At 37.7% G+C, this 25,976-nt stretch overlaps 1 protein-coding gene across 9 annotated transcripts in view; it reads left to right on the top strand.

The window, feature by feature from the left end:
• ADCY10 (adenylate cyclase 10) overlaps positions 1-23,469 on the top strand; it is a 127,241-nt gene extending 103,772 nt beyond the window's left edge. For 5 of the 9 annotated variants that reach the window (XM_074221919.1, XM_074221915.1, XM_074221918.1 and 2 more), the window contains 8 exons: positions 4,085-4,241; positions 6,433-6,637; positions 7,603-7,699; positions 7,802-7,917; positions 9,126-9,243; positions 13,601-13,796; positions 19,338-19,526; positions 21,891-23,469. In XM_074221919.1, coding sequence (XP_074078020.1) covers positions 4,085-4,241; positions 6,433-6,637; positions 7,603-7,699; positions 7,802-7,917; positions 9,126-9,243; positions 13,601-13,796; positions 19,338-19,526; positions 21,891-22,049 — 1,237 coding nt within the window. In that variant the 3' untranslated portion in view covers positions 22,050-23,469. Of the gene's footprint in view, positions 1-4,084; positions 4,242-6,432; positions 6,638-7,602; positions 7,700-7,779; positions 7,918-9,125; positions 9,244-13,600; positions 13,797-18,103; positions 18,263-19,337; positions 19,527-21,890 lie in introns of those variants that run through there. The other 4 variants (XR_012475592.1, XR_012475593.1, XM_074221920.1 and 1 more) reach the window with 4 other exon arrangements.
• Positions 23,470-25,976: the final 2,507 nt, after the last annotated feature.

Genomic DNA, 25,976 nt, shown 5'->3' with positions numbered 1-25,976 from the left:
ACAGAGAAAAAAGAGGAACACCATTGAGAAATACATTGTCTATGATCCCAAGAAGGATCAAAATATTCAATCTGGTGAAGATTAGGAAGTCTGAGTTCCTGCATCTAAAGACTCCAAGAAAAACAGAAATTGGACTCAGGCTATGACAGCTCAAAAAAGACTTTGAAAATCAAGTGAGGGAGATACTGGGAAAAGAAATGAGAGAGATGTAAGAAAAAGCATGAAAAAGAAGTCAGCAGCTTAGTCAAGGAGATCCAAAGAAATGCTGAAAAAAATAGTATGTTAAAAACCAGCATCAATCAAATGGATAAAACAGTTCAAAAAATTATTGAGAAGAATGCTTTAAAAAGCAGAATTGACCAGATGAAAAAAGAGATAAGAAAGCTCTCTGAGGAAAACAAATCCTTCAGGTGTAGAATGGAACTGAGGGAGGCTGCTGATTTTACAAGAAATCAGGACACGATACTTCAAAACCAAAAGAATGAAAAATTAGAAGAAAATGTGAAACATCTCATTGAAAAAACAACTGATCTGGAAAACAGATTCAGGAAAGATAATTTAAAAATTATTGGAATACCTGAAAGTCATGATCAAGAAAAGAGCTTTGACATCATTTTCAAAGAATTAACTACAGGAAAATTGCCCTGATATGCCAGAAGGAGAGGGCAAAATAGAAACTGAGAAAATCCATCAATCTTCCCAAGAAAGAAATCCAAAAAAAAACAACCCCCAGGAATATTATAGCCAAGTTCCAGAGCTCCCAAGTCAAAGAGAAAATATCACAAGCAGCCAGAAGGATACAATTCAAATATTGTGGAGCAGCAGTCAGTATCACACAGGACTTAGAAGCAACTACATTAAAAGCTTGTAGGGCTTGTAATATAATATTCCAGAAGGCAAAAGAGCTCAGAATGCAACCGAGAATAAATTACCCAGAAAAACTGAATGTCCTCTTCCAGGGAAAAAGATGAACTTTCAGTGAACCAGGGGAATTTCAAATGTTCCTGTTGGAATGGCTAGAGCTGAACAGGTGGTTTAATCTTCAAATACAGGACTCAGATGAAGCACAGAGAGTGAAGGAGAAGGGTAAAATATGAGGGAATTGATGATGATGAACTACATGTATTCCTGCATAGAAAAATGATACTGATAATACTCATATGAACCTCATTTAATAGAGCAGGTAGAAAGAGCTTTTATAGATGAAGCACAGGAAAGAGCTGAATTTGAAGATACAGTGTAAAAATGGAGTCAATGGCTAAAAGGGGAAATGTAATGGGAGAAAGAAAAAGGAGAGGTGAAGTAGGCTAAGATATTTCATATAATAAGATTTTTTTTTTATTCCAATGAGGTATTGCAATGATATGGAAGGGGGAAGGCAAGGGAGAATGAGGGAATCTTCGCTTTCATCAGAGGTGGCTAGGAGAGGAAACAGCATATATACTCAATGGGGTATAGGCATCTGGAGTAAGAAGGGGGGGGAAAGGGAAAGGGGGGGATGTGAGTGATGGAGGAGAAGATGGACCATGGGGGGAGAGTGGTCAGATATAACACATTTTCTTTTTTTACTTCTTGCAAGGAGCTAGGATTGGATGGCTTGTCCAGGACCATAGGGCCGCATGGATGCTGGGCCTAAGGGGTGGTATGTGGGCTCTGGGTGTCTTGGTCCCAGGACCAGGGATCTGTCTGCTGCACCACTCAGCTACCCTACAGCACATTTAAGAAGAAGGACAGAGTGAAAGGAGAGAGAAAATATAGCATATGGTAGTGGGGAAGTAATGAATGGAGGGAGTTGCGATCAGCAATTGCAATGGTGGAAAAATATGGAAGTAATTTTTGTGATGTACTTATAAAGAATGTGATCCACCCATGACAGAGCTGGAGGTGTTGGAAAACAGACTGTAGCACATTTTTTATTACTATTATTATTTGGGGGGGAGTTACAGGGCAAATGGGACTGGGTGGCTTGCCTGGGCCCACACAGCTGTGTAATCGTTGGGCGTCTGAGGCCAGATTTGGACCCGGGTGTTCCTGGCTCCAGAGCCAGTGCTCTGTCTGCTGCACCACCTGCACCACCACCCCTACTATTATTACTATTTTTATCATTGTATTTTATTTTGGGTCTTTTTTTTTGTTTGGTTTTTGCAGGGCAATGGGGTTGGAATGGCTTGCCCAGGGTCACTCACACAGCTGGTTGATTGTCGGGTGTCTGAGGCCAGATTTGGGTTTGGGTGCTCCTGGCTTCAGGGCCGGCACTCCGTCCACTGAGCCACCAGGCTGCACCTATTATTATTATTATTAACAATAATAATAATAATAATTTTAATTTTTTCTCATCACTCATGCAAGTCTATATTTTTTGGGGGAAGGGGGATTATGTTTACTCAAACAAGAATATTTTAATAATGTATGAAAAAACATCATTTGTACATAAATAAGAATAAATAAATACATAAACAAAACCCAAAAAACCCAAACAACAAAAAAAAAGAAAGCTAGCTTTTAAAACATTTAGCAACATACCCCGATGAGCACATGGGTTGGACAGGATGGATCTGCATCATTAGAAGAAATGTTTACTTCTGTGCTGAGGTAATAAATTCATTTAGGGTATGAGAGCACTGGCATTTTTAGCAGATGATTTGACAAACTTTCTCATGTTTTTCTCCTGGAAAAGATGGTTTGGTCAAGATGATAATATTTTTAGATGGGATTGAACATGATTTGCTGAGATTTCTACACACACACACACACACACACACACACACACACACACACAGACAAAGTCAACGGAATTGTCAACTTGGAAAGAAATCTCTGAGTCTTAGGTTTTAAAATATAAAATCATTAATAAACTTTTTCAGAGAAGGATGGTAGAAAATTAACCTTTTTATCAACTAGTTGTCATAAATGGAATGCTTGTAAGGAGAGCTAATACTTTGAAAACATAGTCTAGATCCCCAAAAACTTGATAAAAACCATTTTTAGCTCACAGGCAGGACAAAAAACAAAGTGGGCTCCAGCATTGGCATTCCAACCCCCTTCAGTTAGAGCTGAAGTTTTGAAATGAAATGGAAATAAAAGTGAAGTCTTGACAAGTTTAAGATGGGGGAAGCATGCCTATACAGCAGAGTCTGATAAATATTTAGTATTTTTAGTGTATTGTAATTTTAAGATGAGCCAGTAGAATGATATGGAAGTCAAAGAAAGTTACTCTTAAACTACATTAAGAGAGAGGCACTGTGTGCAGTATGCATGGATATGTACAGTAAGTATAGATGGAGGAAGTTCAGATGTCTTCTGCTCTGGTTAGAAGACATCTGGAGATATATATATATATATATATATATATATATATATATATATATATTCAGTTCTGGAAATTAATATGCTGGAAATTGCTCAGAAGATGGCAATCAAGATAGCCCAAGCCTCAAGATCATACCCTATAAGAATGGAGTGTATTAACTGGATGTTTAACTGAGAAAAGAGAAGACTTAAAAGGATATAATAACTGTCTTCAATCTGAGGAAGATTACAGAGTGGAAGAGACTGAACTCTCCAGGTGGATCTCCATGCTTTGTTCCTTACTTTTAGTAAGGAGTTGTTCTTTTCCAGGATTACTCTCTGATGCTTGGTCTGTGTTAGATGTGAAATTCTGGTGTGATCTTTTATGATCTATGCTTCCTCCTCTTCTTCTAGAATAAGGTCTGTTTAACAAGAGAAGAAGAAGAGAGATTGTCTTTTCTTGTCCTTTCTGTATCACAAGACAGACAAATTCCTCTAGGTCCTCAGTTTTAGAACAAAGGGAGTTCACTAGGTGACCTTTCTGCTTCCTTCTATCTTTAAATCCTACGAAACTAGGAAATTGTTGCTTTGAGTCCAGGAGGAATAATTGCAAGGAAGTCTTTCATGATTCGCAAGACTACACATTCTTAGTTTTTCACAGAATCTTAAGAATTGAAAGTAACTTCAGAAGTCATCTGGTCCACCCTGGCACCCCAAGTAGGATTCTTCTTTGCATTACTCTGTGGCTTCCTTCTATGGCCCATTGTATGATTTTTCTTTGTCCTTTATCTAATAGGAAAAGAAAATTGGCCCAGATCCACCAGCAACTCTCTTGCCTGTCATCCTTATGGCAGATATACAGTTTGGATTATGCTTGTCACTGCAAGTACTTTGCCCACTTAGCTGCCATGATGCAAGTGAATTCTGCACTGGAGACTCAGGACAACTTCCAGGTAGGCTTTCATGTACTTACAGTCTCAGAATTGCGAGGCGTATGAGAGATCATCTAGTTTGTAACTATGAGTGAAAAAATGTAAGGATTAAGCTCCTTCTGGGTGCTGGGCGTGGTGCCTGCCCACAAACTTACATTCTTGTTTCATTTCTTTTAGTCAATGAATATTTATTTTCTCTTCTTGCCACCTTCCTCCAACTCCTCTCCCCAACTGAGAAAAAAAAAACAACAAACACTTTACAACAAATACACATAGTCGAATGAAACAAATTCCCTCACTGGCTATGTCCAAATATATATATAGACTATTGTCTTATTCTGTTTATTCAGTCTTTATTCACTTCTCTTTGGATATTGGGCAACATTCTTTAACCTCATGTTTGCTGCATTGGTCAGAGTCCTTAAGTCTTTCAAAGCTATTCATCTTTACAGTGTTTTTTATATGAATATATAAATATAATTTTACTGGTTCTACTTATTTCAGCCTACATCAGTTCATATCAGTCTTACCAGGTTTCTTTAAAACAATCTCTTTCATCATTTCTTATAGCAAAATGGTATTTCATTATGTCCATATACCATAATTTATTGAACCATCCTTCAATTGATGAACACTCCCTTAGTTTCAGTTCTTTTGTTGTTGTTCTGCAGTCATTTCAGTCATGTTCCATTCTTCATGGTCCCTTTTGGGAGTGTTCTTGGCAGAGATCCTGAAGTGGTTGGCCATTTCCTTCTCCAGTTCATTTTACAGATGAGGCAACTGAGGCAAATGGGGTTAAGTGACTGCTCAAAGTCACACAACTAGGGAGTGTCTGAGAATAGAATGGAACTCAGGAAGATGAGTCTTCTGACTCCAGGTCCAGCATTTTATTCACACTGTGCTACCTAGCTACCCCTTCAATTCAAAACTGGAATCATTATCTCTCCCTGTCAAATCTGCCTCTTTTCCAAACTTCCCTCTTACTATAAAGAGCATCACCATCGCCCGAGCCACTCAGATTTATATCTATGGTACCACTGACTCCTTCCTGTCATTCATTCCACAATCCAATTGATCTTACCATTTCCACTCCACAGCATTTTTCCTGTGTACTACCTTCTCTCTGCTCACATAGCCACCACTTTAGTTCAGGCCCTAATGACCTATCCCCTGAACAATCACAAGAGCCTCCTACCCTTGGTCTCTCCCTGCTCCAAATTATGTTCCACTTAGCTATCAAAATCATTTTCCTAAAGCATAGCTCTCACCATGTCTCACTTCTCCCCAGTAAACTCTTATTGGCTTCTTATTACCATTAGGATCAAATAGAAGCTTCTCTACTTGGCATTTGAAGGATTTTTTTGTTTTTCATTTTTTTAATCACCTAACCTTATCTTGTCTTTCTGTTCCTCTTATACATTACCCCCTTCTATGAGATCTATGGTACAGTCATGTTGGCCTACTTTTGGTTTCTCGAAAATGACCTTCCATCTCCTGTCTTGATGCCTTTTTTTTTCTGGCTATGTAGAATGCTCTCCCTTTTTTTGCTTTCACCTGTGATTTCTTTAGGATTTAGATCAAATTCTACCTATCATAGATTCCAAGATTCAAGTACCTTCCCAGTAAGATTATCTTCCATCCACTCTGTTTCTGTTGCTGTGGTTGTTGAGCTGTTTTGGTCATGTCTAACTCTTTATGACCCCATTTGCTGTTTTTTTCACAAAGATACCAGAGTGGTTTTCCATTTTCTTCTCCAGATTATTTTAAAGATAAGGAAACTGGGGCCAATAGGATGAAATGAGTCACAAAGTTAATAAATGTCTGAGGCCACATTTAAATTCAGGAAGATGAATCTTCCTGACTCCAGGACCAATACTCTATCCATTTTACGCCTAGGTATCCTCTCTGTATGTATGTATGTGTGTATATATATATATATATATATATATATATATATATATATATATATATATATATATGTATGCATTTCTTTCTGAGATATTATATATCAGCTCCTTGAGAGCAGAAACTATTTTTGCTTTTTCTTTGTATGTGCAGAATACTTAAAACAGTGCCCAACACATAGTGCACACTTTATAAATGATTATTGATTGATTATAAGTAGGATAGCCAGCTTTGGATTCCTTCTCACATTTGTCCTTTTTTTCTGTCTTCCTTCCTTCCTTTCTCTCTTTCACTGAGGATACTACAGATCATTAAAGCCTACCTGGATTACTCACTGCACAGTCAACTAGCAGGTTACCAGGGATTATGGTTCAAGTATGAAGTCATGGCCATGGAGAATATCTTCAATAAGCCCTTGAGTAGAGAGACCGTGGAAATAATTGCTTATGTAGCAGAAAAATTGTCTTACACCAAATTCATAATGGGCTACCTAGAGATATCCATCCAGTTAGGTAAGATTTCCTTTTCATCTCCTCTGAGTGGGTAACCCAGGACCTCCAATGCACATCCAATCTTGTTTATGAAGGGTCTGCATGTGTGAGGTAAGAGTGGCAGCATGGGGGCGCTCTTGTGTGTGAGGTACATATTGTAAAGTACAGGACCCTTTTACACTCAAAAATTCTTTTAAATTCTAAAGAGCTGTAGTTTCTATGGGTTTTATCTATAGAGATTTACACATTAAAAATTAAGGTGGATAATTTTTAAAAAGTATTTATCAATTCATTTAAAATAACAATAATAAATTCATTACCCACTAACATAAATCATATGTTTTAACCTGAAACAACTATTTTCCAAAGTGAAAAAAATGTTTTTGTGAGAAAAGTGGCATTGTTTTATATATCTGTGCAAATGTCTTTCATTACTGGCTTAAATGAAGACAGCTAGGTTGTTATATCTGCTTCTGTATTCAATTTAATGCTGTTTTGGTTGAAAGATATGAAGAAAATGTAGACACGCAAATATGGATTTGGAAAAGGGAGGAACAATTGTAATAGTCAAAAAACTTTTTAGTACTATTGTGAAAATAGTTTTGACCTGGAGGATGCCCTGAAAGGGTCTCTGGGATTCTAGGGCTCTGTAGACCAGAGTTTGAGAACTATTGGATACAGCCACCTTAAAGCCAAGAACTGGGTTCAGGTTCTGTTGCTGACAGGTACTAACTAGCTGGATGACCCTGGACAAGACACTTAGCATCTCAGTGCTCAAACTTTGAAGTCCCAGAGAACATGCCACCTGTCCCAGTTGAGGAGTTTACTACCTGACAGTTCCCTCTCAGGACCAATGAAATCCCAGTGCAGGCCCTGTCCCCCCTACCTTGTGGGCAAGGCACACATGGGAGAGAAAGACAAAAGCTAGACTAGACCTCCTATTGGGGATCAAATGAGAAGACAGATTGAGATGATTTCTTCTCCAGGTTTCCGAGCCCACAGAATGTGGCAGCTGATCAAAGATCCCAACAGACACTATTTCGTCCTTCACAGACTCAGTGTAGCTCTCTTGATGAGAAACAGGTATCTATGACAAGGCCCAAGGGGAAAGGTTATATTGGCAGGACAGATGCAATAGAATGTTTCAGTTTAGACAGGGACAGGCCATGTACTTTCTTGCCCCAGATACCAGAAAACAGTGGAAGTGATGGAGTGGATTTGGTCATTTGCTACCATTGAGGAACATGCCATCAGCCAAGGACTTTTCTATTTTGTTTGTCTAGATATCCTGCTTTATGCTGGTAAGTCTTTTCTTGCATTCTTAAGAGGGCAACAAGGGTCCTGAATCTTGAAAGGCTTCCCCCAAGAACTGCCTGGTCCCTGGTTTAAGTGGAAGAGATTAAGGCGAAAGGGTAATGGAACTGATAGCAAGAAATTCCAGAAGTGCACACAAGGACCATCTTGCTTAGAGCACGAGGGTAACAAAGGTTTAGGGAAGAAGGGAATAGTATCTCTCTATATAATGTGGTTTGGGAAAATCCTTGGAGGAAAAAAAAAGGTATCACTAGGAAATCTGCTTTAAAAAAAATCATACCAAGGTATCCTTGGCTGATATCTTAATCACAGAATCAAAAAGTGCAAAGGGACCATGGATATCAATGGTTAGATTGCTGAACTTGGAGTCAGGAAGACCTTTGTTTGAATTCTACCCTAACTCTAATTCTAACTCTAATTGTAACTACCCCAACCCAGAGCAAGTCCTAGGTCTTCAAGTCTGGACCTCAAGTTTCCTCATCTGTGAAACGGACTCAATGACCTATAAGGCCCCTTCTAGTTCTAAATCAGTGGTTTGAGTCCAACTTCTCTATTTTTCATCTGAGGAAACAGAGGCACCCAGAAGAGAAGAAACTCAAGGTTAAACGCCCAAGTGAACACACTAAAGGTGTGTAATATCACCTGTCCCCAAGCATTGTATATGTATTTGCTTCTTAGAAACCAAAGGCTTTAGTTCAAAAGAAAAAAATTCTTACAAAGTTTCAGACATCTGAAGTAGAGTGGGAATTAAATATTTGTGGTAGGAGATACTTTCAGAAGACAAAAAACTACAATTCTTTTATTTAAGACTGGTCCAGGGCACACCCTAAACCAGAGTCCAATCCAGTTATCTAGCACGGTCCCACTGTACCATCATGAAAAGAAATTCAAATGTTGCTACCAATTAGACAATAGCTAGAATGGTGGAATAGAAATGCATGCCTTCCTGACTGGAGCAAAAAGGCCCAGCTCCTTCAACCTGCCAAGGGGCTGCCCAAGTTTCTGTAGACTCTAGATCCTACAGAGAACAGTCAGTGGCATGTAGCCATCATGTCACAAGACCCCTCTGGTTTCAAACCATTCTAAAAAGCAGATTGGGAATACAACCTCCCTTCTTGTGAAACTCTCTCAGGGATAATTACTAAGCTAAGAAAGGGAGACCCAAGTGAAATGTACCTTTTCTTGTCCTTCATAGGCTTCATTTACAGGAGCTTTGATGAATGTATGGAATTCATAAATCATCGAGAAGATAACAAAATCCTCAAATTCCACAGTGGCATGTTACTGGCTCTTTATTCGAATGTAGCCATCTGGTAACACAAAGCTTAACTATCCATCTCTCATTTCTTCAACACATAAACATTTAGTCATAATGTCTACTAGGTGTAAAGCAATGTGCTAGGCCAAAGATAAATGAAACCCAGTTCCTTCCTTCAAGGAATTTTGTGGGATTGGTGAGAAGAATGTGAAATGTTTTAAGATTCAATGAGAAAGAAATCACCTTCCAATGGGAGAGAACAAGGAAGTGGGGATGGGTGCAGTGTCAACAGGGTAAGTCAGGGAAGTAAGAGGTGGAATTACAGATGTGGTTCAAAGGTTCTAAAGCAGGAGAATGAAAGTCATGATCAAAGGATGCAGTGTTCCAGGTTGACAGGGGGAGCTGTATGAGATAAGATGGATGGATTAAACTGAAATGAAGTGAGAAGTGGACTAGAACCAGCTCTGGAAAGTAGAAAGTGAAGGTGGAGCAGTGAAGTAATGAGATTAAATTTGTGCATTATGAAGACTCATTTAACAGCAATGTGCAAGATGGAATGGAGAGAAGAGACATTAGGAAGCTACTTTTGTAGTCTAGAGGAAGTATCACCAGGATAGTGATGTTGGGAAAGGAACTGGCAGCTGGAACTAAAAGGCTTTGAAAATATTTTAGGGAAGGAGGAATCAATGACAATCCTGAGTTTACAAGTATGGAGTGATTGAGTGATACAATTATCTGAGTTGGAAAATTTATGAAGAGGAGGAGGAGGAGTTTGGGGGAGGGATGAGAAACTCAGTATCAAACAGTAAAGAGCATTGACTAAAAGCATCAATGATAAAACTGTTAGTCAAGTGTGTGTAGGACCAAAGACTCATCAAAAAAAAGGGCCAACTCTGCTCTCCAGAGCTCACAGGCTAACTGGGAGACAGCATACAGACAACCACCTGCAAACAAAATGGAGAAATACTGGATCAATTGGAGTCCATTTCAAAGGGCAGACTGAGAAAGGCTTTCTACAGAGGGTGGGACTTGAATGAAGTCAGAAGGGGATGATGAGGAAAAGTGGAGCATGGGGAACAACCCATGATAATGCCCAAAGTCAGGAGATGAAACAAGAAGAAAGTTAGATTTCAGAGCCTAGTCTAGAAGAAGACTGGAAGGATAGGAAGGGATCAGGTTAGGAAGAGCTTTGAGAGCCAAACAGAGGATTTTATATTTGATACTGGAGGCAACAGAGTTGACAGAATAGGAGTGTGATATAATGAGATACATTTTACAATTTAACAACTTAAGAGGAGAATGGATGGGAGTGGAGAGAGAACAGGGACACCATCTAGCAGGTTTTTGCAATGGTTCAATTATGAACTGATGATGGCCTGCATCAGGGTTGTGGCAATGTCATAAGAGTGAAGGAGTGAGATATATGAGAGATATTATAAAAGTGGAGACTCTATGAAATGACCACTGATTAGATAGTGAGGAGGCAGAGAGAAGTGAGAGTACAGTTCCATGAATCATGCCATAACCCATGCCTAGGTAGCAAGCCTGGGTGACTGGGAGGTTGGTGTTACCCTTAACAGTAATAGGGAAGTTAGGAAGAGGGAGAGTTTGGGGGAAAATTTAATAAATTCAATTGGCCATGTTGAGTTTAAGATGTCTATAAGATATTCAGTTTGAGAGATCTAAAAGGCAGTTGAAAAGATGAATCTGGAGATTGTGAAAGAGTTAAGAGCTGGATGAGTAGATGTGTGAGTTATCTGAATAAAGATAATTGAAACCATGAGAGCTGATGAGATCAAATGGAAATTGCAGAGAGGGAAAAGAGAAGCAGGAGGGTAGGGTCCAAGAGAGAGTTTTGAGGCACTGTCAGTAGGGATGAGATCCATAAATATCCAACAAGAGAGGAGTAGTCAGGGAGGAGAATCAGGAGAGAGCAGCATCACAAAAGAAGAGAGCACTGAGGAGATGGGGATGACTGACAGTGTACCGAGGGATCAGGAAGGATGAGGATGAAGAAAAGGAACTTAGATTGGCCAAGAAAGAGTCCACTGATGCTACAAATTCTGCTCTCTCCGTCCTCTGTTGCTTTGATCTCTCTATTGAGCTGCTCTTTGTTGAGTGTCTTTACTGTGGAAGTTCTCGGCTGCTGTGGGCAATTAAGAGACTATTAGCAACATTTATTTTTTGTTTTTGTGTAAGTGACTTCCCCAAGATCACATAGCTAAGTATTAAGGAGACTGGATTTGAACTCAGGTCCTTCTGATTCCAGGATCAGTGCTCTATCCATTGTGTCACTTAACTGCCCCAACTTTCAGTAATTTTGGAGAGCTGAATGCTGAGGACTGCAAAGAGTTCATTAAGAAGAAAGTGAACTTCCAAAAGATTATTTTAATGAGTTAGAAAAAATTGTAACTCAATTCATATGGAAAAAACAAAAACTCAAGAATATCAGGGGATTTAATGAAAAAAAAAGTACTAAAGAAGGTGACTTAGCCCTTACCAGATCTAAAATTATAAAGCATCTGTCATCATAACTGCTATTGGCTAAGAAATAGAGAGGTGGATCAGTGGAATAGACTAGGTGCAAAAGAGTCAGCAGGAAATGATTATAGTAATCTGCTGTTTGATAAGCCCAAAGAGCCCAGCACTCTTTGATAAAAACTGCTGGGAAAATGGGAAGATGGTATGGCAGAAACTTGGATTAGACCAAATCTCTCATCCTGTACCAAGATAAAATAAAAATGAGTTCAGGATTAGACATAAAAGACAATATTATAAGCAAACTAGAACAAGGGATAGTTTATCTGTTGGATCTATGGACAAGGAGGCAGTTTATGATCAAGGAAGAGATGGAGAACATCATTAAAAACAAACTGGATAATTTTGATTTCATTAAATTAAAAAGCTTTTGCACAAACAAAACCACTGTAACTAAGATCAAAAGAAATATAGTAACTTGGGAAACAATTTTTACAATTAGTGATTCTGACAAAGGACTTATTTCTAAAATATATAGAGAACTGAGTCAAATTTATAAAAAAAAAGCCATTCCCCAATTGACAAATGGTCAAAGGCAATTTACAGATGAGCAGATCAAAGAAATCCAGTCATATGAAAAACTGCTCTAAATCATTACTGATTAGAGAAATGTAAATTAAAGCATCCCTGAGGTATCACCTCCTACCTCTCAGACTGGCCAATATGACCAGAAAGGACAGTGATCAATGTTGGAAGAGATGTGGGAAACATGAGACACTAATACATTGTTGGTGTAACTTCCAACCCATCCAACCTTTCTGCAGAGCAATTTGGAATTATGCCCAAAGGGCAATAAAAAATGTGCATCCCCTTTGATTCAGCAGTACCACTACTGGGTCTACACCCTGAAGAGATACAAAAGGGATAAAACATCACTTGTACAAAAGAAGAGTGAGAAGAGAAGTGGTGAAGACACCTACAGTAAATTGGCTTCTCAAGGAGCTTAGCCACAAAGAGAGATATTGGATAAGTGGCAGGGTTTGATGGATCAGGTGGGGATATTTTAAGGATACATGGGAGACAGGGATATTTTTTATAATCAAAATGGAAGTGATTGAATATTAGTGAAAGTAGGGATGACCTAGAAGACATACTACTGGAGAATATGGGCTAGCATGATCTCTGGTACATATAGAGGGTTTTATCTTGGTAAAGAGAAGGAGCACTTATTCATGTAAGACAAGGTTCAAAGATGAAATAGTGAGGAAAGAGATGTGAGTGATATGAGATGAGGAACTGGGGAGGAGAGAGCTCTTTGATAGTGGCAGAGAGCCTGAAAGTAATAGTGGGAGCCAAGGAGTATTCCAGCAAACCTACCATGGGTCTTTAGTGAATCAAAGGGCCTCCATTGCTGATAAGAATGAGAAACAAACTCAAAAAGGAACTTTAGAAAATATTTACTGCTTCCTTTAAGACATGCTTTCCCTTCTACAATTGTAAAAAACTCAGTTTTAGGCAAGGAAGTGGGCTGCTTTGAAGACCAAGAGATAAAATGAATAATCTAAGATCATATTTCAAACAGGACCTGGCTAACCATGAGCTTGGTTAGCTAATAATACTATGAAGTGCAGCACTCCAGCAGCATGGAATTGATGCTTTCCTTTTGTCTTCATTTCAACTCTCCTGTCCTACCCCACCCCACTTAGCACCAGCTATTCCCAGCAGATGCCAGAATCCAGGTGGGAGGGAGTCACCATTTAAAATATGCTCTAAATCTGCTTGAGCTAGAATTCAACCTAAAAATTGTAATCTCCCATAGCTGGGGACTCAGTTTCAGAAAGGCATATTTTCACTAAAACTAAATTGAGAAAAGCAATCGCCCTCAAGTGTAATGTTGACACTTTGCCCCCTCCCCCCCTCTATTGGTGCTTTAGGTTTGCTAGACTCGAGGACTGGGACAATTTTGAAGTGTTTTTCAACAGAGCTAAAAAGCTAGTCCAGAGAAGGACTCCTTCCTTCCTTTTCTGCCAGGCATTTAACAGATACATGGAATGCCAGATTCTTTACCTCCAAAAACAAATTCAAGAGCAAATAGAGAATGTCCAAGACACTGGAGTTGAACTACTCAAGGTGACTTCTTTGTATTTTTTCGAGTTTGTATTCAAGACAGAGGATGCTACTTAGATATACACAGAGCATATTACTTAAAAATTCAGCTAATGCTGTGAGTTATATTTTTACTGCTCCCAAGAAGGTGAATGCTAATAAGAAAAGGAGTACCTCAAGCTTGGCCATTGGCCAAGGTGAAATAAATTAAAAACCCAACCTACTAAAGTAGAATCCTATCCGCTATCCCCACCATGTTGTTTTCAGCATGATGTTACACTGTTGGGCCCTCCAGCCAGCCCTCCTCTCATAGGCTTCCTTGCTCTACAGCTGCTTGTTGCCTTGAGGCTGGTGCACTGACCTGTCACCACCCTAATTCCCCCTCAACCTCCCCCCCCCCCCCGCCAGAGAATAGATTTCTTCCAATTCCTTTTTGTAGTTTGTAGGCAATCTGGAGGCAAATGATAGCAAGGTAGAGAAGTAAGCACACTGCCAAGTCATGTCTAGGATTCACTACTGCCAATTTAATCTCCTATACTTAACAGTCTAATACAATGATTATTGACATCTTTGGAAAGACTGCTGAACTCAAAGTCATGAGATTAGAGATCAAATCCCCTAATCGCTTAGTTATGTAACTATAGTCATCATGTCATCTTTCTAAACCCTGTTTCCTCATCTAAAAATGAGGATAAAAATATATCTACACTTTGTAGAACTTGATACAGTAAAAAAAATGAATTACTAAATTTACTGATACCATACTCCCAATTATTAAGGTAGCAAAATAGAGGAATTAATTTCAGACAAATTTCTGAAAGTGATTGAAATTATTAAGAACACACCATTTCAGGAATAAGTTATTCCAATAATAACTAACATTTACATAGTTCTTTATGATTTACATGTTAATCTAATTTAATTCTCACAATAACCTTCTTAAATAGGTATACATCCATTTTATATGGGCATTTTTATAGACAAAGAAACAGACTGAAAAAAAAAAAGTCCATGCACTCTACCACCTAACTGTTGGGAAATTTCCAGAAATAACGTATTTCAATACTCAGGATCACAGACTTAGAGATAAAAGGGACCTCAGAGAACATTGTCCAAACCCTTCATTGTATAGATGAGGTAATTGAGTCATATAGTAGTAAAGACTGGATTTAGCACAATTCCTCTGACTAATGCTATTTCTTCACCTCCACTTTGCAATTTTTTAAACAGTTTTTTTAAAGGAACAGATGAAAGTGCATTTGGGCATAAGAAAACCTTACTATTTTAAATATATATATATATATATATATATATATATATATATATATATAATTTTATTGAACTCTTGGGGTTTTTATCTCCTATATCTCTCCCTATACATATTTCCCTCTCTCCCCTCTCAAAGAGATCCATTTAACAAAAAAATTTATTAAAGGGAAGAGAAGTACATAAAAATAGATTAACACATGAAAAAGTGCCCACAACAGTGTATCTTCTTATATCTCTTCATTGGAGCCAAGCTTGTGCTTTTAATTAAACATTTCCCAATTGCATTTTTTTAAATCTGAGTTTCAAATTCTCTTCCATCAAGAGAGAAGACAGGCAATTTGATATTTATGCATGTGAAGTCATGCAAAAGATATTTCCACATTAACCATGTTGCAAAAGAAAATGCCAACAAAATAAGACAATAAAAATACATGGTGGGGGAAAAAGTGTCCTTCAATCTGTTCTCTCTTGCAGGAGTTGGATAGCATCTTACATCACGGGTCCTTTGGAATTGTCTTGGATCATTGTCTTGATCATATAGATCCAAATTGTTCTCAAGAATGACTGGATCAGTTCACAACTCCGATAGTACATTAGAGTCCCAATTTTTCAATGAGCTCACCCACATGTATCATTTCCTTTTGTGTCAGATTAGCTAAACTGATAGGTCTGAGATGGTATCTCAGAGTTATTTTAATCTACATTTCTCTAATGAGTAGTGATCCAGATCATTTTTTCATGTGACTATTGAATAGCTTTGTTTCTTCTTCTGATTCACAGTTGATCATCTTTATAATATTGTAGTTACTGTGTACAATGGTCTCCTGATTCTACTCACTTCATATATCATCAGTTCATATAAGTCTTCCCAGATTTTTCTGAAACCTTCCTGCTCATTATTTCTTATGGCACAGTAGTATGTCATCACATTCATATTCCACAACTTGTTTAGTTATTCCCCAAATGATGTACATCCCCCCAAATTCCAATTATTTGCCACTAGAAAAAGAGTTTCTATAAATATTATGGTACATATTAGTCCTTTTCTCTTTTCTTTGATCTCTCTGGGGATACAGACCAAGTAGTAGCATTGCTGAGTCAAAAAATTATGCACAGTTTTACAGACCTTTGGGACTTCTATAGACCTTAGTTTCAGATTGTTCTCCAGAATGAGGCCACTAGCAGTACATTAGTGTCCCAATTTTTCCATATCCCCACAAGCATCTGTTCTTTCCTTTTCTGGCATGTCAGCTAAGCTGATGGGTATAAGATAGTATCTCTGAATTGTTTTATTTTGCATTTCTTTAATGAGAGAAATCCAGATCATTTTTTCACAAGACAATCAATAACTTTGATTTCTTCTTTTGAAAAACTGCCTCCTCATGTCCTTTGACCATTTATCAACTGGAAAAATGGCTCTTATTTTAATAATTTTGGCTCAGTTCCCTATATGTTTGAGAAATGAGGCCTTTATCAGAGAAACTTGTTCTAAAACTTTCCTGTTTTTTTTTCTAATTTTGGCTGCCTTGATTTTGTTTGTGCAAAAGTTTTTTTCTTAATTTTGTGTCATCAAAATTATCTATTTTACATCCTATAATACCTTTTATCTACTGTTGGTGCACAAACTTTTTCCTTATCCATAGACCTGAAAATATAGTTTTTTTCCATGATTCCTTAATTTACTCATGATTGCTAACTGTATCCTGTTTTTTTCTGTTTATTCTTGTATCTTTTAATCATTTCCTCTCAAATTAGTTTTCTTTTGTTTCTGCACAGTCTTCTTAGTTGTCCCTCCTTTTATCACCACTTCTTCTCCCCCTTTTATCTTTTGTCCTTCTTAATTTCCTGTTGAGTAAGATAGATTTCTACACACACACACACATACACACACACACACACACACACACACACACACACACATACATATCAATAGAATTTTTATTGAGCTTGTCTCTAACCTGAGTGAAAACCAGCAGGTCAGAGACAGAGTGTCATTAATTAATTAGCAAATTAATTATAAGGATGAGATGAAATTTACAAATCAAGATTGTTCTACCCTCCTGTGCTGGAAGTAGAGATTATATGATCATGAGTGGGAAAGGATGGGAAAGGTGGATCATAAAATGATCAGTTTGGTGGCTTGAGTAATTTTCTCACTAGGATACAGTTTAGTCTAGTCTTGGGGATATTCTATTATTTTACTTGGGAACAGAACAGGCTATACAGTTTTCTGATTTACTTCACTTAATATGGGCAAGTACAGGTCAGGGAAAGAATACAGGCTTGTCAGGATTAATGAATTACTCCAGGATGCTTTGTTCTCGCTGACTCCCAAAGGAGTCTGTCTAGGAAAAAGATCTCTACAAACTAAATTATTAGTAAATTCATTACCCATATCATCTTGATCAATATGAAAAACAATTCTTTCCAACACACATATTTATATATAAAAACCAATTTAGATATTAGATTCAAGCATTGCTCATATACGTCTCTCTACTATAAAAGCTCTTCCTCATACCACCTCTTTTCCTTGAGATAATTTTCCCCTTTCTTCCTTTCCCTTTCTCTTTCTTCCAGAACACCCCTCTTTCTCACCTATCCATTTTTTTCACATCATCCCAACATAACCAATTCACTACTCTATGTAGGCTCCTAATTTCCCTAATAATGATAAAGAATTTAGAATATAAATGTGTCATCTTCCCATATAGAAAAGTAAACAGTTTTAACATTACTGTGTCTCATATTGTCCATTAAATATTTCTCATTTCCTTCTTTTTTTCCTTTTAAATTTGTTTTGTTATTTCTTGGTATCTCATGGATACATTAGCTTCTACTTGTCCAATTCTAATTTTTAAGGAATGATTTTCTTCAGTGAACTTTTGAGTCTAATTCTGCTTTTTAAGGAATGATTTTCATCAGTCAATTTTTGCATTTTTTTCCATTGGACAAATTCTGTTTTAGATGTTTTCTTAAGTATTTTTGTACCTCTTTTACCAAGTTGTCTTTTCATAATTTTCTTCTATTACTTTCATTTCTTTATCTAACTTTTCCTCTAGCACTCTTACTTGATTTTGGAACTAAAAGGAAAAAGGAAAAGAGACTGAAGAGCATTTTCAAGATCCATGTGAAAAAGGGGTGATTTTTGCTAGGCCAGTCCTTTGCATTGCTACTCCCCTTCCCACCATGACATGGATGATGGGTTGGGCTTTGAGAAGGTTAGTGATTTTTTAAGTGACAGAAGATCTATGATCTATTTTAACTTTTTTAAAAAAATAGTTATTTATTTTTCCAACTACATGCAGTGATAGTTTTCAACAATCTCTTTTTACACGGATTTGAGTTTCACATTTTCCTCTCTCCCTCCTTTCCCCCCTCACCTGACAAAAAGCAATCTAATTATAGGTTTTATATGTATATATATATATATATATATATATGTATATATATAATGTATATGTTATATATATGAATATATATAACTATGTTAAACATAAATTCATATTAATCATGTGAAAGAAAATCTATTTTAACTTTTAAGGAAAATCTGTCTTTTCAGGCTGTGCTCCCTTTATAAGAGTAAGAAATAAAAAGGATGACCTAAAAAAAAAAAAAGGATGGCAGAGAGTTAGTTACAGGCTGGTTCTCTTTGGAATCATCATGATAATCAGCTTGATTAAAAAGACAATAGAGTCAGTGGTGTTCCTTGAGGCAACCCATATAGTACTGACATTAATAGTATTTTACATTAGATAATATAGATAATCATACTGACACATAATATTAACTGATAATAGTGTGTAAACTCCTTGAGGGAAAGAACTATGTATTATTGTAGCATCCAGCACAGAGCCTGGCCTATAAGAGATCACAGTTTAATTAAATCATATGAATTTTAAGGACCAGGACTATTTTTATTGATGTTTGTAGTTTTTATGGCACTTAGTATATGTTATTTTGCAGACATATCTATAATAATTGAGTTTTGTTTATGAGTTTTTAAATCCGTCTCAAGGAGGACAAGCATATCCTCCCAGGAAAAGACCCCTCAGAACCATTGACATCACAGAATCATGGACTAGTTGGACTATCGGTTTGTTATGATCCCGTATATTGTTCCGCAAATTTAACTGTCTTCTTTGTATTTTTCTACAGAAACTTTCTTGATATGACCGAAATACACAAATCATCTTTGAATGTGCATATCATTATGATTTCACTGATTTAAACTGATTTAAATTTTAGGAATAAGATTTTTTTTTCCAAACCAGATATCCACTGTTCTTTCTTTAGAATCTGGAGAATTTGGTAGCTCGAAGTTGCATGGGTCCAATATTCCAACCAAGGCTTTACCACATGATGGCTTATGTGTGCATGCTAATGGGAGATGAGGAGAACTGTAACCTCTTCCTGCAAACAGCTTTAAAGATCTGTGATATCCAAGAAAATGTACTGGAGAAAACTTGGATAAATATCAACAAAGTAAATAATGGAATCTGGGGAAGGGAAGTTGGGGTTTATTAACACTGACCTCAAAGGTAACTTTAGATCCCTCCTGAAGATTTGGACTTCTGTAGGGGTGATAGTCAAAGGCTTTAGCTGAAGGCTATCCCTTTGGGAAACAATAATCATCACAACAATAATATATCGTCATTTGTATACTCTTTATGGTATACAAAGCACTTCAAAAATATTATCTTATTTGATTCTCACAACTGTAGGGGCTTTTTATTATCCCCATTTCATAGCTGAGGAAATTGAAGTTGAGGGAATTTAAATGACTTACCCAGAGCCATTTACAGTCAAATGTCTAAGGCCAGATTTGATCTTGGATCTTCCTGACTCAAAGTCCAGTACTCTACTCATTTAACTTTAAAGTTAACTTCATGAGCATGACATAGTGAATAAAGAGCTGGTTTTGGAGTCAAGAAGACTGAGTTTTTAAATTCTGATTCTTTCCAAGTTACAATGGCCCCTCAATGCCCCAGGCAAGCTAAGGTTAAGTTTCTATTCTGGTACTAATGGCCATTGGTAAAAAAAAAAAAAAAAAAAAAAAAAAAGCCTTTTCCCCCAAGCTTCCTATACTCAAAATCATAGGTGTCTAGTCAAAAAGTGAACATAGATGACATTCTGTTTCTCTCAGATTACCTCATCACCTCTGCCAGCTAGATTTCTCTTCTCCAGGCTTTTCTCAATGGGAAATTCATAGAGGAATAAGGGTTGACTTTTCCACTGCCCTTCTCTGTCTTTCTTCTTTTCCCCAGTATGTTAACCACAGTTTTACCCTTCTTTGTGTTCTGTTCATTACATGCACATTCCCTTCTGTTAACAATGGAAGATTTCTCCGCCAGAGGAGAGGACCCAGATTCTATGGTCGGGTGCTTCTGGGAGCTAAGGAGTCTTTCCTAAAATCTCTACGCCTGCCAGGTGGCAAGCTATATATAAGATGAGGAAGATTAAAGTCTACCCATAGATTCGTGTATACTTTCATTGTGTACCAGGAACTAGATGGACATGTCAAACCTTGGTAGATGAGGGTCATGGAGAAGGGAGAGTCTCTCAATTAGGGGATAGTAAGATCGTAATCAATGCCTTATCTTCTGTATCTATCCTATGTGCTCCATATCTATCGACTATAAATCAGATTTACCACCAGAACCCCAACCCAGTCCTGTTCTACTCTGAATCCTTCATCATATATGTCCATCTGACACTGAAGGGCTAGAAAAAAATCTGACTGGGTTAAAATTTCTATTAAATGACTGAAAAAAAATCCGCATCCTGATCTGGGAATAGCTCTGCAAAACCTGGAAAAGGGGGCCTGAAGGGATCATCTGATTCAGATCATTCTTAGATTAGGAATTCCCCTTTATAACATCACCCTCCCCCCAAAATGGTCTTCCAACTAACATCTGAAGAAAATTATAAAAAGAGACCCCTTCTCCTAAACCCTTCCTCTGTTCCACCATATAATCTATGTTGTTCATAGATGACTAAAACCCTCCTGGTTATCAGGGACATGACAGTGAGTTTTAATTGTTCCCTGGGTTTGAAAAAGTCAAGTTCAGTCCCTCCTTTTTCCCATAAAATGGGAATTCTGTCCTTTGTATTAAACTTTTCACCACTTTCAACCCCACTAGTGCTTCTCTGTATTTAATCCCTTTTAAATACTTTGTAAATTGAACTCTTCCAGTGGGGGACACCCTACTTTGTGGAAGGCCATCAACTTTGGCAAACTAGGAAATGTTCAGGTGAGATAGTGCTTGTGTACTTTTAAATAATGTGTAAGCATTTTAGAGAATACAACAGAATAACTAAAATAAAAATAGCTAACATTTTTATATAGAGCTTTAAGGTTTGCAAAGCTCTTTCTGCATGCTCTCACATGTAATCTTTATCACGGCCCTGTGAAGTCGGTGCTATTATCCTGAATTCAAATCATATTTTTAAGTATTTTATAAATGCCTCTTTTTTGAGTTGCTGTTATTGTTGTTTTACAGGATAAGGAAATTGAGGCGGGGGCTGTGGCTTGCCCAGGGTCACACAACTAGATAGTGTCAGAAATAGTTCTTCCTGTCTTTTAAGTTTAGCATGGGGGCGGCTAGGTGGGGTAGTGGATAAAGCACCGGCCTTGGAGTCTCAGACGCTTAGCCTTGGGCAAGCCACTTAACCCCATTTGCCTTGCAAAAACCTAAAAAAAAAGAAAAAAAAAGTTTAGCATGTATTTGTCTAACCAGTTCCATTGTTTTGGAAAGTCAGTAGGCCGTATGTTATATTTCTAAAATAAAGACCCTTAATGAATTTGTCACAGAGAACTCATTCTGTATTCCCTTTCCCTTTTCCCAGAAATGGTGGTACTCCGACAAAGTATATGAGGAAGATAGCTGGCTTCAGATAGTCATGCGTCTTCCATCATGGAATGAAATCGAATTGGATGAATCCAAACTAAAGGCTGCTGAACAAAACAAATTCCGATTTAAAATTACTATCATGGAAAACTTCTAGCATTTTTATAAGCAAGGTTGAAGAACTTGGAAAATGGGTCATTTTCATCATACAAATCACTTCTAAGCTTCCTTTCTCTACATGCTGAATTCTCTTAGCCCTTGCATATTGTTTCTGTTTGGGGCTTCTAGCCTCTTTGAGGATGAAATAGAATATAGAATGTGGAATCTATAAAGACAGTAAACTCTGCATTTTGCCAATTTCTCTCTGAGCAGCGAATCTGCTCTTCTTTGACCTATTTTGTTAAAACTTTTATTATTTTTGGTCTAACCTTTTTATTTCAAAACCTTCCTCCTTAACCCCCCACCCCCAAAACACAATAGAGAATACATGGGGTCATAAACATTTCTAGAGAAATAGGAATTAAACTAAAAGGTTTGTTAATTGTCAAATTGCTGAATTATTAGGCATTTGTATATAGTGCAGACTTACAAAACAGCCATAGTTTGTTCAGGAACATGAAAATAGATAAGTAGTCACAGAAGAAACATTCTGGTGGTGGATAATGCCTACAAAGGTGATGATAGTATTACACCTGTCTGTATCATATACTTCTATCTGTGGGAGTAATAAAGACTTTGAAATGAAAATGATGCTGGTGTCAAGCCTAATGCCTAAGACTGGAATGGTGGGAGGGGAGAGGAAAAAAAGGATGTAAGAAACATTAGAAAGATTAATAATAATGCTAACCAGCATAATAACTAGCTTTAAAGTTGGCAAAGTGTTTTATATTTCATTTGAAATATACAGTTATATCACAACTCTATAAAATAGCCTAAAGAAACTGAGACTAAGTGAGATTAAGGGACTTACCCAGAATCACATACATATTAAGGTGATATTAAGATATCAGAGACAAGATCTGAACTCATCTTCCTGATCAAGCCTTCAACTTTATCTAATGCCTGCTTAAGGAAGACTATAATTGTTAGTTTTTACTATGGATTTTACTTTGGCCACATTGAATTACATTGAATACTAATTTGCCAAAATTAAATTAGATACTAAGTTGTCACTTTCCCTACTCTGTGAGATTCATAAGAGAATAAACAGATCCCCTTTTGGGCATCAAAGCCCTTCACAATCTAGTCCCTCCTATCTTTCCTAGCATCTTATGCCTTCTTCTCTGACTTCTTGAATACAGTTGACACTGGACTCTTGGCCATTCCACGAATAAGATCTTGTCTCTTGGCATTCTCTCTGAATTCTCCCCATGCCTGCAATATCCTCACTCCTCTCCTTACTACTGACCTCTTTGGTATCCTTTACTCTATTTTTTTCCTATTATCAACTTGAATTAAAAAGGACTACCAAAGTAGCAACAAATAAAATAACAAGTCTTTAAGGGTATTGCAATCCTGAGGCATTACACAGCATCCAAGTGCTCATGGGGGCAGAGGGGCAGTTAAACACATAGTAAAGGGGGAAATGGTGGTGGTGGTGGGTGTATGTGCGTGTGCAGTTGGGAGTGCTCTGCAGACTCAGCCAGTGTTAAATCATTTTGCCAAATAGCCAATGTCTGAGGAGTTCCAGAGGCAACAGTGGGGCGTTCCCCCCAGATATCCCATGGCCCGCTCAGTCAGTCAGGTCAGGAAGCCCCGACTACAAATCACTACATTTGATACTGTTTATTCTACACATAGCTCATTGGTACATATATCTTGTGTGCTGGCTCCCCATTAGACTGTAAGCTCCTTGAAGGCAGGGGTTGTTTTGTTTTTTTGCCATTTTTGTATCCTCAACACTTAGCATAATTCCTTACCTGGCTTAATAAACGTTTTTTGACCTTTTCTAACATTTTACTATTGAAAGTTTTCTAATTTTGTGGTGTTTTTTTTTTGTATAAATGTCTGTTTTTTCTTTATTCGTGGTGTTTGGGTCTGATAAGCAAATAAGACAAATATTGAGAATATTGTAAACAGGATTCCGCCTTGACCTGCAGTGAATGGGTCACTACGTATCTGTTCTACATAATATGCTATAGGGAAACTCTAGGTGCACAGCGTTGGGCTCAGTCAGGAAGATATGAGTTCAAATCTGATCTCACATACTTCCTAGTTGTGTGATCCTGGGCAAGTAAATCACTTACCCCAGTTTGGCTCAGTTTCCTCATTGTAAAATGAACTAGTGAAGGAAATGGCAAACCACTCCGACAAGAAAACCCCATTAGGGATGCTTAAACATGTCTGAAAAGCAGCAATAATAATCTGGTCCCAGCCTATCTTACCAGTCTAATAGTATATTAGTCCTTTCATATTTAGCAAAGTGATAGACTTGCTGTTCCTCAAGCACAACATCTAGTCTACTCTCTCCATCTGCAGTCAATAAACATGAAGCACCCTGCTAAATTTGGGGGATAAAAAGGGAAAAGAGAATCCCTGTCCTCATGGGGTTGACACACTAATGGGGAAGGAGAACTGTTCAGGGGAGGGACAAGGAGTGGTGAGGATTCATTTGTCAGTGAAGAAATCAAGAGTGACTCAGGAGAGTAAGAAAAGTCCATAAATTTTCATTCACAAGCTATTGCAATACAAAATTACAAGTTAATTTGCAGAGTTGTTTAAGGAGGCAGCAAGATAAAGTGAGTTTAAATGGAGATAAATGACAGAAGGAGCAGCAGCAGCAACCATAAGAAACAAAAGGGAGGTAGGGAAGGGGGCATGAAGGGAAGTACAGGGGCAAGATAGCAAGACTGGTGGGCAGGATCAGCTGAGGTTGGCAGTTTGAAGAAGGGAAGACTCTTGGGAGGGATGAGGGAGGTGAGGGGTTAGGGGTTACCAGGAGGGACTAGAGTCTTGGTACATGCTATAAGGTTGCATTCCTGCCCATGGCCAGAGGGGTTCAGAGTTTTAAATGATTAGGGGATAGCTAGGTGGTGCAGGGGATAGAACACCAGCCCTGGAGTGAGTTCAAATGTGACCTCAGACAATAATTACCTAGCTGTGTGGCCTTGGGCAAGCCACTTAACCCCATTGCATTGCAAAAAAAAAAATCTAAAAAGTATATGGCAACCTTACTTTGCTTAGTCTATTGGCACCATTTTTACAATAGCATGTGTTATTCTAGCTGTTATGGGTATTTACCTTTTGATCTATGATCTTCCTAGTAATCTTTGATGATCATATTATAATTTGGGGAGTGGGGGGTGGGAAACACTGTGGACATGCCTACATTAGATGGTGAATCTAATCCATAAACTTTGTATCTGTCCCAACTGCTCCACCAACTAGCTCTTCCAGGCTCTCTCTCTCCCCTTCTAGCTTTCCTAATCTCTTAGACACAAACATACTGAAATTAGGCCAATAATAACCCTAAAATGGCCCCAAAGTGTTCAAATAAAAGGAAAAGTCAGTTGATCTGGAAAATTTCATTATTGTCTTATTTTAAGAAATTGCCACAGCACACCAAATCTTTAGCAACTATCACCCTGATCAATCATCAATACTGAGGCAAAAACCTCCACCAACAAAAAGATTACAATAGAGTACATTTACATTAAGGTACTTACATTTTTTAAGACAATACTACTACACACATGATAGACTACAGTGTAGTGCAAACACAACTTTTAGAAGCCAAAAAATGTGTGACTCACTTTATTGCAGTGGTCTAGAACCTGCAATATCTCTAGCTTATGCCTGCATTGGAGGGGAAAAGGGAAGGATCAATCTGGGGCTAAAAGGTCTTGAGTATATTTTGTGACATTTTATGTAGCTCAGATATTGCTCTAGGAATAAGATAGCTGAGATATTTACTTTTTTAAGCAGGTGGCCTACAGGGCTTTTCAAGTACAGATGAGTGGCCCCATTTCTATGTTTAACACCATAGGAGGGTAAAGCTAACAGAACTTGACATTTAATTCTAGAGGCAATAGAGGTCTCAGGAGTTGATAGAATAAGAATGATTATAGAGCTCTTTGCAAACTTT

The sequence above is a fragment of the Macrotis lagotis genome, chromosome 2 (assembly GCF_037893015.1).
Source record: "Macrotis lagotis isolate mMagLag1 chromosome 2, bilby.v1.9.chrom.fasta, whole genome shotgun sequence".
Lineage (NCBI taxonomy): Eukaryota > Metazoa > Chordata > Mammalia > Peramelemorphia > Peramelidae > Macrotis > Macrotis lagotis.
This window is presented reverse-complemented; position numbering and strand designations above follow the sequence as displayed.